This window comes from Aythya marila, assembly GCF_965140915.1.
Source record: "Aythya marila genome assembly, chromosome: 2".
NCBI classification, from domain to species: Eukaryota; Metazoa; Chordata; class Aves; order Anseriformes; family Anatidae; genus Aythya; species Aythya marila.
The window spans coordinates 112,006,796-112,020,333 of NC_139043.1; the positions used below are offsets into that span (position 1 = coordinate 112,006,796).

A 13,538-nucleotide genomic window follows, 5' to 3' on the forward strand; every position below is an offset into this window, starting at 1 on the left:
TCCCTAACCCCCAGCCTGACCCTCCCCTGTCCCAGCTCCATGCCATCCCCTCGGGTCCTGTCGCTGTCCCCAGAGAGCAGAGCTCAGCGCCTGCCCCTCCGCTCCCCTCGTGAGGGAGCTGCAGGCTGCCATGAGGCCTCCCCTCAGCCTGCTCTGCTCTGGGATGAACAAACCGAGGGACTTCAACCTGTTTTAGGCAATCCCATCACTCCTATCACAGAATATTTTGTAATTTTTCAATGCTGTAATGAGCAATACTTAAACAACAGTATCAGTCCTGTACAGCTCTAGCATAGAAGCCAAGTGAGTCACCAAAGATCAAAAAAGGCAATCTGTAGTAGAAAAAAAGGCATGAATCTTTTCATGTCCTAGTTACAAACAGGACACCCTCTCACCATACACAAAGTGACCCAGAACAGTCAGCTGCAGGCAAGCAGTGGGACAGGTTCTGAGCAGGTGGGCAGAACTGATGAATGGAAGATTTATTTCAGAGATCCTCAAAAGTTTATTTTTTTTAATAAAACATTCTCTTTACAAACACTACATGAGTGTACCTCTAATAAGAACAATATTAATTTCTATTACTTGCAAGTTATGTTAGGTGACTGAGGAACTGTTTTTTGTTTATGAGCGATTATACCTTTCAGAAATAAAAATACTGATTTTCTAAAACTGTTTGAAGCCATTTTAAGTGCTTGCAATGTTTCAGTTTGTTGTTATTTGACAAAAGAAAAGAAAAGAAAAGAAAAGAAAAGAAAAGAAAAGAAAAGAAAAGAAAAGAAAAGAAAAGAAAAGAAAAGAAAAGAAAAGAAAAGAAAAACGAAAAGAAAGGAAAAGAAAAAGAAAAAGAAGGAAAAGAAAAAGAAGAAGAAAGAAAATGCACAGGATCCAATACTTCAATATGTCTTTATGCCAAACCAACATGGCATCCAGGAGAACCTCTGCCTGAAATAAGTAAAAACCTCATCTTTATCCTGTGCCCAGAACACTACTGAGGGACCCCACAGGTCCATGCCTAAATGAGTGGGGTATATCAGTATCTGGCCACTGCAAGTTTGAAGCCTGGTAATGCAAATTACTCATTAGCTGTAAGGCCTAGAACAATGATAAACCATGAAATTATCTACTCAGCATACACCTAACAGCACTACTCATTGTCTTTTACAAAACAAAACATTGTCTTTTACAAAAAAAAATAAAGGCACTTGGTGTTCCTGATTTAATTATAAAGGCAAAAGAGAGAAGCTACTAAAAAATAATTCTACTGCGCACAAAACATTACTCTTTAGAAATCACACCGTGAATCACACCTATGTAAACAGTACTTTATCTTTTCCCCAAATACGTCCTCTAACACTGAAATTAAAACACCTACCACCATTTTCTTCTCCATTATTATTGTTTGTCTCAGCCATTTCAGTGCCATCTAACTCAGATTCACATCCTAAATCCAATGTTCCATCAGTAGGGCATGTTGATTCTTCTTTCTATGGTTAAAATGAAAAAGAAAACTAAAATTAACAAGAAAAAATTATACATTATTCCTGCTGCATCTCCAGAAATAGATTGCTGCAGTATATTCGTATGCTTACATTTCAAAACACAGAATAAAATGAAATATGCTTGTGAGTTATTTCAGAAAAAGACATAAAAAGCGACCTTCATGAAACAACTTTCAAAGCAAAACCAAAAAAGCTACTCTGTGAAGTCATAACATTTTTATTTAAAAACTGTCAAATAAAATGCAAGTTTTTCCACTTTTTATTTTTTATTTTTTTTATCTTTTTAACAGAAACAGACTTGTTTGGCTGTTAAAAATCCTAGTCTTCCAGTTGAGTGTCCAGAATGCTGCAGCAAAACACAAATCCTTTAATGTTTCTTTTTAGCTTGTGCCTGTTTCCTGAATTCAAATAGCTAAAGCAACCTGGAGCTCACAAGCATGGGAGTGACTGTGAATACCTGGATTTGTGCCAAGAATATCTCCACATTTAAAGCAAAACAACAGCATTTGTTTTAGTAAATTAGGAAATGGAGCTTCTGAAATCTATTAATTCAATTTTGCATAAAGAATTTTTAGTTATCAGGAACAAGCAAATCTGTACGATTTTATGTTTTTAAAACCTTTATACATATTTTTTCTGCCATAAATTACAAAACATCCTTTCCCTCACCCCTCTAGCCCCAAATTTCAATTAACTACATTTAGACTGCCAAACTTATAATCTCACTCTCTTGTTTCTCACCTCCACTTCACATTCCTGCACCGATTGTGAAACCACTCTAAATTTGATCATGTACAATAAAAGAAAAAAATCCATCCATAGAAATCACGAGAAACACACCAAAAAAAAAAAAAAAAAAGACAAATAAAGAGGAACAGAGAAAGCATAAAGACAAAATTCCACCACTATAATTAAATTCCCTGTCAAAAGTAATGACACAACCTGTACATTTAAAGCTGATTTATATTAGACTTGCAAACAATTTTCCACTATGTAAAAATAAAACATTAATCTGATTACTTAACAAGAAAGTCTGTGATTCTCTTGAGCTCACTGCTCATAAAACAAAGGCCTTTCTCTGAACAACTCTGAAAAATCAGCATTTTAGCTAAGCTACATGTTTTTTATACCATATGCTAAATTCAAGAACATGTATATGCTTTCTAGGATAAAACATTCAATGTTTACTTTCATTATAAATCCTTTTAAAAGACATCTGAAAGCAGTTAGAAGGACTATCAGGTCATTTCCTCTCCAAAGGATCTAATCTGTTTACCTTTCTATCTATTGAGACATTCATAAAACGGATTAATAGCACTATGTACTTTCTATACACAAAATTTAAACTTACTTTGAGAGCATAGAGTCCCGACTTCCCAGGGATTTTGAAGAATGTTCCATCACCTACACGAGTGTTAGTATGAAGCATTGCATTCAGGCAAGCTAATGGAGAGGTTCCACTGAAAAATAAAATTGTGCAAAAATAAAGCAGTCCAAGATTGAGTGCCTCTTGTAAAACTATTCCCTCAGTCTATTTTTTTTTTTTAAACTCATGCTTGCCTGGCTTTTTTTTTCTGTTTTTTTTTTTTTTTTTTTAATTCTCTCAACCCTGAAAACATCTACATTACAATAACAGGCCAGTTTCAAACTTAATCATATGCATCTGTCCCCTAGGCTCGAGGCAAAAAGTCTGTGAATTATAATTATGCTTTTCTTCATACAGCAACCAGCTCCACATTTGAAGAGAACCAAAGTCCAAATATTTATGTGAAATTACTTCGTAAATAACACCATGAAGCCTCATTTTTAAAATGTTACAGACAATGTGGCTGCTGTACATGAATGATCAAAACAGTACCAAGTTCAAGGGCAGCTGCATCCTATAGGATGAAAGGCAACAAAAGAATAATAAAGAGCCCAGGAAGAACACATTAAAATTAAAAGTGATATATAGTTAAGCCTTCTCCTGGCTTAACATGGTCAACATGGATTACTATATATAAATATAAGTACATTTATACCTTATGTAAAGAACTATCTTTCCAAATTATAATTGTTTTAAAGATTAAGAAATCAACCTACTCAAGATAGTAATTAAATGCAATACCGTTGTGAAATTACCGTGCATGTTAAGAGACTATTTAAAAAGGAACACAACATGTTAAAAAAAAAAAAAAAAAGAGTACTTGTACACAAACCTCCCTATAATAAATATGTTTTAATACAGCAGAAAAATAATGCAAATGTTTCTACCCTAGATAAACCTATACACTATTTATACACTATTGTGAAAAGCTGATCTCAGAAACCTGAGGATGTAAGTATTCATAAATTGTTTTACTTCATTTTATTTTTAAAATTAAATTTCTGTACAAGATTTAGAGAGGTACTATAACATCTCTGTCCCCATTTACTGACTACTGTACATGGCGTACTCAGGGACTGAATCGGAAACTGTGCTTCTTCCCTGGGGTCGTCAGCCGGCACACGCGCTTATCTTTAGCCACGTAAATATATTCCACTTGGTTAAGTGGAACAATGCCTGCGCATTAAATTAAGTGTGCTGCTGAGTATTTCAGGTTTAATTATATACTCAACTATAAAGCAGGATCAGGCCTTCAAAAGTCCATTAAAAACTACTGCTCTTTATTATGCAGTATTTTAAGAAAGCATCCAGTCCTTGTCGCAAATTGCACGACTGATCTTTTTTTAAAAATAAAACTGGACTGAAATTGTCATCTTTCATATGATAATGGTGCTTTCTGTTGAATTCCATGGCTCTGTAACAACAAAATTCTTCCTTACTATAAATATATTCATTTAATGGTAAGACAGATAATGTGGTAATTGCTCTTCCAGTAAAAATTGAACAATGATAAAGTGTCCTCAGGACTGGAAGTCCTGTCCAATATAATGTATTTACTGTTGGTCACATTACTACATCCAAAAAGTACAGGTAAAAATGCTGCTAAAAAAGCATCAGATATTTAATATATATATTTTAAGGATTTTAAAATGTCCACATGTCCAAACGTGACCATGCAATATGCAAATTTATCCATTTTGTTTTTTTTTCTAAAAAAGAAGAAAAGAAACTAATCCCACATCTGTTTTAGATATAATACTGTAACATAATATAAAACTAAGTATTGCAGAAATATAATGATATTGCTAGCAGTAGCAAAGAAGATATTAACAGACTTCATTTTAGTTAAGTTTAACAATTACTTTAAAAAGTTTTGGAATAAGTAGTATACATCTCTTTACACATTTTCCTTATTGTATTAATGTTTGACAAGCAAAGACACAAGGCGTTTAATAGAGCAGTTCTAGTTGCATAATTTCTTCCATATGGTAGCATACATAACATGAAGCAATTTAGACCCTCACAGTCTTGGATCTTTTTAGTGAAACATTATCACAGATTAAGATTTCTCTGCAAGATAGAAAGAACTTGCTGACTCTGCAGTGGAAGACAAACTCAATACATCAACAAGAAACAAAACTGGGTATGCTTGCATGCAGTGATCTGCTTCATTCTCTTATCCCTCTATAGAAATTCTGGACCCCTCAGTTACTTTTAGGTATCATTAAGCAATTAAAATGATACATGATGAATGAACCCAAACTAGAGGATTTGGCAATATCTCATGACCACTACTGTGTTCACAGCAGATATCTTAATCTTCGAAGTCTAGCCAACTGGCAAGTGGACAATAGAAACTACTCTGACTTACAAAGAAATCCGTATCAGCTACTGAGCCAAGAGGTACTTTAACTACTGTTATGCTTGTTTCATAAAGATATGTGCAATTCCTATGTAATTTGGCTGTAACCAAATTACTTAACCAAATTACTGTAACCAAAGGGCTGTGTCCACCCTTCTTGAAAAGTGGACTTGCATATGTCTATAATGGTTTACAAAACAAAACACAAATCCTAAAGTTGCAAATGAAGTAGTAATCCGGATATTGTGGGGTAGGATTTATTTTGAGCTTGCAGCTCAAACTGAAATCCCGTGGTGTCACTGCTATTTTGACCCATATTAACCAGTCACTTGCCTATTCTTCTGTCAGTACAGGCAACTTTAAAATTCCCAGATATTACCCACAAGGGATGCTGGAAATGCCTGAAGTATACTGTATCACAACACAGGGAACTGCGGTTAGAAAACCTAGCAATCAGAGGTCCCATGGTGCAGGCTGATGTCTGAATCATAGGGTAGTTTCTAAAGGATCCATACTACTTATTGCATGCTTTCTAAATTCTCCTCAGCCTAAGGCCATATTCACTCTTCTCAGAACTGCTGGCATATATTAATACAGCAGCCAAGCACAGCCAAATACAAGGCTCTAAGTATCTTTGAATGTGAAAGGTTATACAATTTGACCTAAGTTCTTGAAGCACTCCACATCAGTTCAACTTTGATTCCATAAAATCAAATTGCTTACAATAACTTTTAACTTTGCAACTCAATATCTGTGAATTTTCACAGCCACAACATATTCAAAACCAATATGCTGAGTTTTGTTGCCACAGTCTACATATGAGGAATATGTTTAACATTTACAGTCTTCAGATGCAGAACTTCCATACTATTTATCATCTCTCAGGTGAGATCGCTTTAAACCACTGTGATATTCTTAAAGTCATATGTAGTCACCTTTTGCAGCAGAATGTCTTTAAGATTGACTGTTTTCTGCTGGTAAGTTATTTTATATATACATGCTTTTTTTTTTTTTTTTTTTTCCTGCTGGTATGTTATTTTATATATACATACCTACCTACATAAAAGCAGTATACTTATATCTGCATGCTTTCAAAAAGATTTTTAAAAAGTTACTTACTTTCTGCAAAGTTGATATGGAGTCACAACAACCAGCGACATAGGAAAGAGAAAAAATGACTGATTAGCCTTCCAATATAAAAGTTCTTAATAAAATTTGATCATTTAAAAGACATCACACATTTCAAGTTTCAGATACGCTCTTCCCCAATGTCACTGTAAGTTGGCAGTAATCAAGCATCCTTCCAAATATCACAAAATTCCTGCACATTATAAAAGCAAGCTTTTCACCCCAACTCCTCCAGCCAAAACTATCTCCAATATTTTGTGATTCTGGGCTCCCTCTACTGGTCACGAAGCCGGTGATACCTAAATCCTAACACCAGCCTAGACAGCTTCTATACACAAAGCTGTGCAAACACATTTCAGGCAAGTACAAATTTCTGTTACTTTCTCTGCTGATACCTTCCCCCCAAAACCAACAAAACTCTGTGAAACAGAAGTATAAATACTATTTATTTTGATATTTAAAACTTCTCAAACACACAGTTTTATCAGAAAAAAAAAAAAAAAGAAAAAGAAAAAGAAAAAGAAAAAGAAAAACTTCTGTAGTTATACTTTTAATTCTAATGGTCTTCACTAGACTGCTTGCCAAGAGAAAAAGGATGATGTTGGCAAACAAGATGTTTTAAATATGGAAAATAAAATGCCTAAAGCCAACCTGTCCAGACAATATAGTATGGCAGACAGTGAAAGTGCCCTGCCGCTTGGCAGCAGGCAGCATTTCAGCCCTTCAGCCCCCGTGCCTGCAGTGCAGCCCCTTCCCAGAGCTTCCCAGGGTTCCCGCTGTGCTCCTAAATAGGACGATGAGTGCTGTAAGAGGAGCACTTAGCTGTCATAAATGTGATTATTATTTGTTTGAAATCATCTGCTCATCTCATACAGATCCATAAATAGTCACAAGGCAGCAACAACATTTTCTGCACTGTTGGAAACAAAGTGAAGGGTCCATAACTAATTTCTAGACCTGATATGAAGTCACATAGAGAAAATAGGCTTATTGTGTATGTGAGTTAAACCAGTTTGGGGGGAATTGCAAGCCCTCTGGAAGAAAGAGCGTAAATTTAGAGGTATCTTGATGAACAGGAGACAGAAATTAAAATCAACATGAAAGTCAGTCAACAAAATAGTAAGTCCTATGCAACAGAATATGAAATCAAATACTGAAAATACATATTTTCATGGCAAGTCAGAGGGACAAACACAAAAGCACAGTGAAATGGGTCAGAAAGTAATGAAAGCACCACCGACTGTATTAACAGAATGGGTCAACTCAATTGCCATCAACTTGATTCTGGGCCCGTTTACACTGAAATGTAGACAATAAGTAGAAACGCTAAAAAAGAACAAGTGTGATAACAAGTAAGAAAATACGGCTTATAGGGAAAAGCTGTAGAAAACCCATTTGCATGGTCTAGAAGAGTAAAAGAAGGCCTAATGGTAATTTTTCAGAAGAATTTAAAATGCTGTTGTAAGTCAGCAGAGACAAACATTCTTCACATTCTTAACTGGGGGAAGAAAAAGAAAGTTCACAGATTGTCTAAAAGTGTGAAAGTAGCTGTTATTGTTTTAATCAACACTATAACAGGACAAGGAAGTTTGTAAAATGACCTTCATCAGAGGATTAAATAAACACCTCTCCTGGCTGGTTCACATACTGGAACCTGTCCCAGTGATAACATTCATATTGAATCACCTCTTGAGAATATGTCCAGCACTGCATCCTAGGACGTCTTTATTAAATAAAATTTTAAGCCTGAGACTAACTGCATGCCCAGACCAATGAGTGGCTGCTGACCACTCCTAAGCTGCTCTCCCCCACAGCCGTGCTTGACTGAGCAATGACACAGCAGCCCTTGGCACTGGGGCTCTTCCAGCCCAGAAGAAAGAACCACGAGAGGTCTAGTGAACAGGAGACTGAAAAAAATAAAGACATTGTACTGTATGTAAGTGGTACAGCCACAGGATTATTCCCCTGGCTCACAGAGAAGTAGAGAGCATGAAGTGAATGGCTGAAAATGATGCTGATCGGCACAAAGTTTCCTGTCAACCATCTACAAACTTTTCAGCAGCAAAAGCTTCAAGTTTGCCTACATGTAAATAAATCAAATCACAGGATGCTGAAGTCTTGCCCTCATTCCACTATCTTCCCTGGTTATTTTGTAGATCTCTACACAGGAAGACTGAAAGTAGTATATTCCCTTTCTCAACCAATGTAAAATATAGACTGTGTTCCAGGTGTAATTGCATTCAGACTCATTGTCCTTCTTTCAACCGACAGCAAAATCATGGACTAAGCATGTTAACCCAAACTAAACCAATTTAAAGTATCAAACAGAAAACTTGATTTGAAAAATTAATTGAAATCTTGCTTTGTATTTTTTTTCCGTTCATTTTCCTTTGAGAGGTTAATTCTTTCATTGCTCAAAATTATTAAAATACCTCAATCAACAAATAGACATTTAATGTAATATTACTCTTTGATAATCAGGAGACTATATATACATTCAGCAATTATCTAACTTACCTTACAGAAACTAATCTAAATTATTGTATTTTCTTATGTTAAAATAGCAATAACATCTAATTTACTAAAAGCTTAAAAACGTACTTATTTGTGGTAAGCTGTTTTGGGAAAGAAACTGTCATTTGATTGGCTTTTAAATACTGAATGAAAATACACTACATATATGTTGGATAGAAAAAGGAAAAAAAAAAAAAAAAAGAGAGTTTTCAAAATATTACATATCCAACAATTTATTAAACAATACAAATATTATCATTTACTATGTAAGTAGTAGGTAGCTAGGGAACCATCTATTAGTTTTATGTGAAGACTAGTGAAACTGCAGAGCTGGCAGATCTCAGCTTCTCACGCAAACTTTTTATTCATAATTTGGAACAAGAAAAAAGCATTTTTCTTTTTGAAGTTCCGATTGGATTCTGAATTTTAAAAGGACTACTAATTTGCACTACAGAAAATTCTCTTGATACCTATAGTAGGTATGACTGTCAAAACGAGTTATGTTCTAAAGTCTTAACCACTTAAATAATAAATATAGTCATAATAAATAAAATCTTAACCCTTAAACAGTTCTTTCATATGGTTTTATAGGAACTGAAGTACATATGAGTAGGATATATGTATATTTGAACTTTATATTTATACCATTTGAATAATAGTTACATGTAAATTTTAATCTCCCAATTGGGTACTTCCATATTCTAAAAGAAAGTTTTGAAAAATCTTAAAAGAAATTGGTATTCATTTTTAAGCTTATTTTTTGATCTATTTTATCCATGTTACCCAAAATTAACATCAAATTTGTTCTCATTTGGGCAGTACCCTAAAGGAAATGTTTGCATCTCTGGTCCTATTCATGCTTCACACTTGGCACTTAACTTTCAGCCTCAAAATATTACAAATATAGCTACTATTTTTGAACTGAGTAAATAGCCAGAAAGCTTACAGCTATCAAGCAACAAAACAGACTGAGACAGCTGATTTGACCACAAAGTCTCATAGACTGCAAACAAATCCCAGAAGGTGATGGGGAAAGAGCCCATATATAAAAATATATATATATTGCTGACATCACTTCATACCCAACCCTTACACAGATTTCTTGGTTTTCTAGACCAGATGAAGACAGAGGCAAGAGTATTATTAGTATGATGGGAAAAACACAGACCAGTACAGACATGCTAAAACATAACACATTCTTCACAGATACCCCGTGTCTGCCTCTAGCTAGCGGAGCATACCTCTCAGCTTTCACTGAAGTTAACCCAAGTAGTGACTCACAAATATCTAAAGCAGAAGAACCAGCGATGAACTCAAACCTTGTCCGTTGTAGCTTGTGAGGGAGTTACAAGCAGCTGGAATCACGGTTGACTGAAGTATCTGATATATCACCAAGAAAACAAATCTTTTCATTGTCCTTCAAATGTGAAATAACCTGCAGCAATACTGGAGAGAAATTCAGCGTCGATACTAAGTTCAAGCCAAGTATCACGCAAGGATATTTTTTGCATTCCTTAGCAGGATAATAGAAAAAGCTGCTTGAAATCTCATTAACAAACTCACCTAGTCTGGTTTTACTTTTTGAGCTCAGCAAAACCTGGAATCAGGCAAGGAGCCAGAACTGGAGCTGCTTCCACAGAACTAGCAGGTGTCCTCTGTCTGTTATCAAACCGTCTCTGAAGTGTAAAACAACTCTGTCTTTCCTGGGAGGAGTGGCATGCAGCCACCCAAAGAGACAAAATATTATTCAAGTCTTCTGTGAAAGGATATATGTAATAAACAAAAACTGGAGATTAAGCCACTACCCTTAAGACCTGTTCCTACCACTTCTAGGAGCCTCCCACGTGAACCAATTTCCCTCCCTGCCTTTTGTATGTCTACTTAGAGCCATTGTGGGCAGTGACTACATGACACAAGCACACACAACACAGCACAAACCTAATGAAGCTCTAGCCATGTGTCATCCTATAAAAATCACGGTGGACAGACTAGTGGATGAAACTGCTGGAAAACAAGACCAAAAGACAGGGGATTCTGGTAAGAAAATGATGTTTTGTTTCTCTGTTTAGGAGTTTGGCAGATTGGTTGCCTTCACCCACAGACAGTAACAAGTGACCAACTGACCACACAATCCAAGATACTTAGGTTCCTGTGTAAAGCAAAGCTCTTATACATGACTACCCACACATTATTCTTCTACGACTCTGTAGCTAAGAGTTTGGATTACTCTTACAAATAGTGGCCTAGCTTTAGTTGTTTTTCTTTTTCTTTTATCACCTCTTAGTTGTATTGTGGCACTATAGTATATCTGATTTTTCTTTCTTTTCCTGAGGTAAAGACTACTGAAAACACATCAAATCTGCCCTCTGCTCTGTAAAACAGACTTTGATAGACATTTCAATCAAGTTCAGCATTTCTACCCCTACCTTTAGAGAACACTCCATGGTCTGAGGCCACGACATATGTGCTTTCTGGTACTCTACCACACTGATAATGAGTCTTTCTAATGTCTAGAGTAAAATGTGCTGTAGCTCCTTGTAGTGGCAGTCTGGAAAAACTTCTGATGGTATCAAACCTGAGGACAACACCCATAGCAATATTCCAGAAAAAATAAAATAAAAACTGTTCTGTGGTGAAACCAGAGCTTTGTCAGAACTCATTTAAAACAATGAAATGAAAAGCCCCAGGAACTAAAGTTCATCACAAATCTCAGTGCTCCTTGCATCAGCTAGTCTTCTTGCTTTTTAATAAATTGGTTTCTCCTACATAAAAGCCTTTATATATAGAAGTTCCAGAACCTGTCTAAAATTTAGAGTGTACAGGAACACAATTTTACACGGCATGTAAAAAGAAAGAGCTATTGCCATAGTTTTCTGAAAATATATTTTCTCAAAAAACAAACAAACTGCAAAACAAACAAAAAACCATAGAAAATACCTTTGGAGACATAGATTTCCTCAAGGTTTATATAATACATATATATTAAAACAAGATGAGAAGAAAAAATTAAAAGCACACAAACATATCCTACCAACACCAACTTAGAAACTGCAAACAGAAGGATACCTGAAATTTTCCTGAAATTTAGATATTCCTAGCTATTATTTTTGCTGATTACCCTTGCCCCTTTGTCAGCCATTCCTCTGAGTAGGTCTCCCTAAATATATCTCCCTTTTTTAATGTTCTAAAAAGTATGCTTGTAACACCATGACACCTCTTTAAATGATATTCACATGTGGCAACAAGCATTCCTCAACCACAAAGGAAATGAGACAACAAGTTTTACAGAGAATGTTTACACTTCTCTGTGTTCTGAAACACCTGGGAAAACCTCGGGTTTCTCTGCCTTGAGAAGAAAAATCTCAAAGAAAGTATACACAGTAAAGGCATTTCTGTACTTTGAATCATTCCCATTTTGTTAGATGTACTACAGACAACACAAGAATAAAGCAATGCTAACCAAAGAGGGAAAGGAAAAAAAAAAAAAAAAAAAAAAAAAAAGGATTTAAATGTGTTTTTAAAAGACACAGGCAAAGATTAGAAGAATATCCTTTGAAATCATCCTAAAAGAAAATGTTTCAGAAAGAAAGTTATACCAAAAGAACAAGAAATCCACATGTATCAGAGATGGTCACAACAGCTAAAGTGTTCTCCAGACTGAGAACACCCTCCTCATTCAATTTAACTTGAAAGAAACTTTTTGATTTCTTTGTGTAGCAAATTCATATGCTGGTCAAATAATATAGTTCTCTCTGGCAGCTACTTCCTACACAAGAATAAGTTTTTTCTTTTCTCTTTTAATAAAACATTTCCTTTTAATAGTTTTAACTGATTTCATTAAAAAGCAGTAGTACATTTTTAATTTTCTACTCTAATACCTATGATCAGCACGAAGGACAAAATTATAAAGAAAGGAAAATATGAATTCCTGCCACATGAAAGGCACTCTGGAGTAGAGGTTAAAACACGGCTTTCTTAAAGAAACCATGGTTTTGATATATACGATGTCTTATTTTAGTATCAGATTTCACAAGCCCTTGTGGGTTTTAAATACATATGTTTAGAAAAATGAAGTAATGACTGTGCTACAATCAGAAATGTACAAAGCCCAAGAAAAACATTGCCACAAAATGTGCAATATATAAAATGAAAAATAAAAAAAAAAAAAAAAAAAAAAAAGAAAGGAAAAACACTCTTCCAAATATTCTTGGCTTCATGTTGGGTGAAGCTTACTCTGAAAAAAAATAATAATAAAAAATAAAATGGTGGAAAGTGACTATGCTGAACAAGAAATAGTAATCACCAAATGCCTTTTGGCCTCTAAAATTTAATCATCCTACACAAGGGACCTCTATGAATTTATCCCAAGTTTTCTTGTTTAATTTGGCTTTTTAACTGGCCAGTCGCCACAATGACAACTTTCTTTTGGAGTATCTTGTGTGTGTTATTGAGATATAACTGGTTAGTCAAAGGCAAAATAAAATATATACACACACAGAGAGCTATTTTTAACAACATTAAGCTCCACCAAGGTTCACACTCTCATATCACTGTAGATATTTTATAGTGGAAGGAACTTCCAGAAGTCATCTAGTTCAACCTCCTGCTCAAAGCACAGCCACTTGGATCAGGGCCTTGTCCAGCCAAGTTTTGTGCAGTCTCCAAG

The 13,538-nt window shown here is 35.1% G+C and overlaps 1 protein-coding gene across 2 annotated transcripts in view; it reads right to left on the bottom strand.

Moving 5' to 3' along the window:
• ASXL3 (ASXL transcriptional regulator 3) overlaps window positions 1-13,538 on the bottom strand; it is a 128,905-nt gene that overhangs the window by 69,548 nt on the left and 45,819 nt on the right. Inside the window, exons 1-3 of one of the 2 annotated variants that reach the window (XM_082753608.1) lie at window positions 6,350-6,435; window positions 2,854-2,962; window positions 1,376-1,487 (exon numbers count right to left, since the gene is read on the bottom strand). In XM_082753608.1, coding sequence (XP_082609734.1) covers window positions 1,376-1,487; window positions 2,854-2,962; window positions 6,350-6,390 — 262 coding nt within the window. In that variant the 5' untranslated portion in view covers window positions 6,391-6,435. Of the gene's footprint in view, window positions 1-1,375; window positions 1,488-2,853; window positions 2,963-6,349; window positions 6,436-13,538 lie in introns of those variants that run through there. The other variant, XM_082753611.1, reaches the window with a different exon arrangement.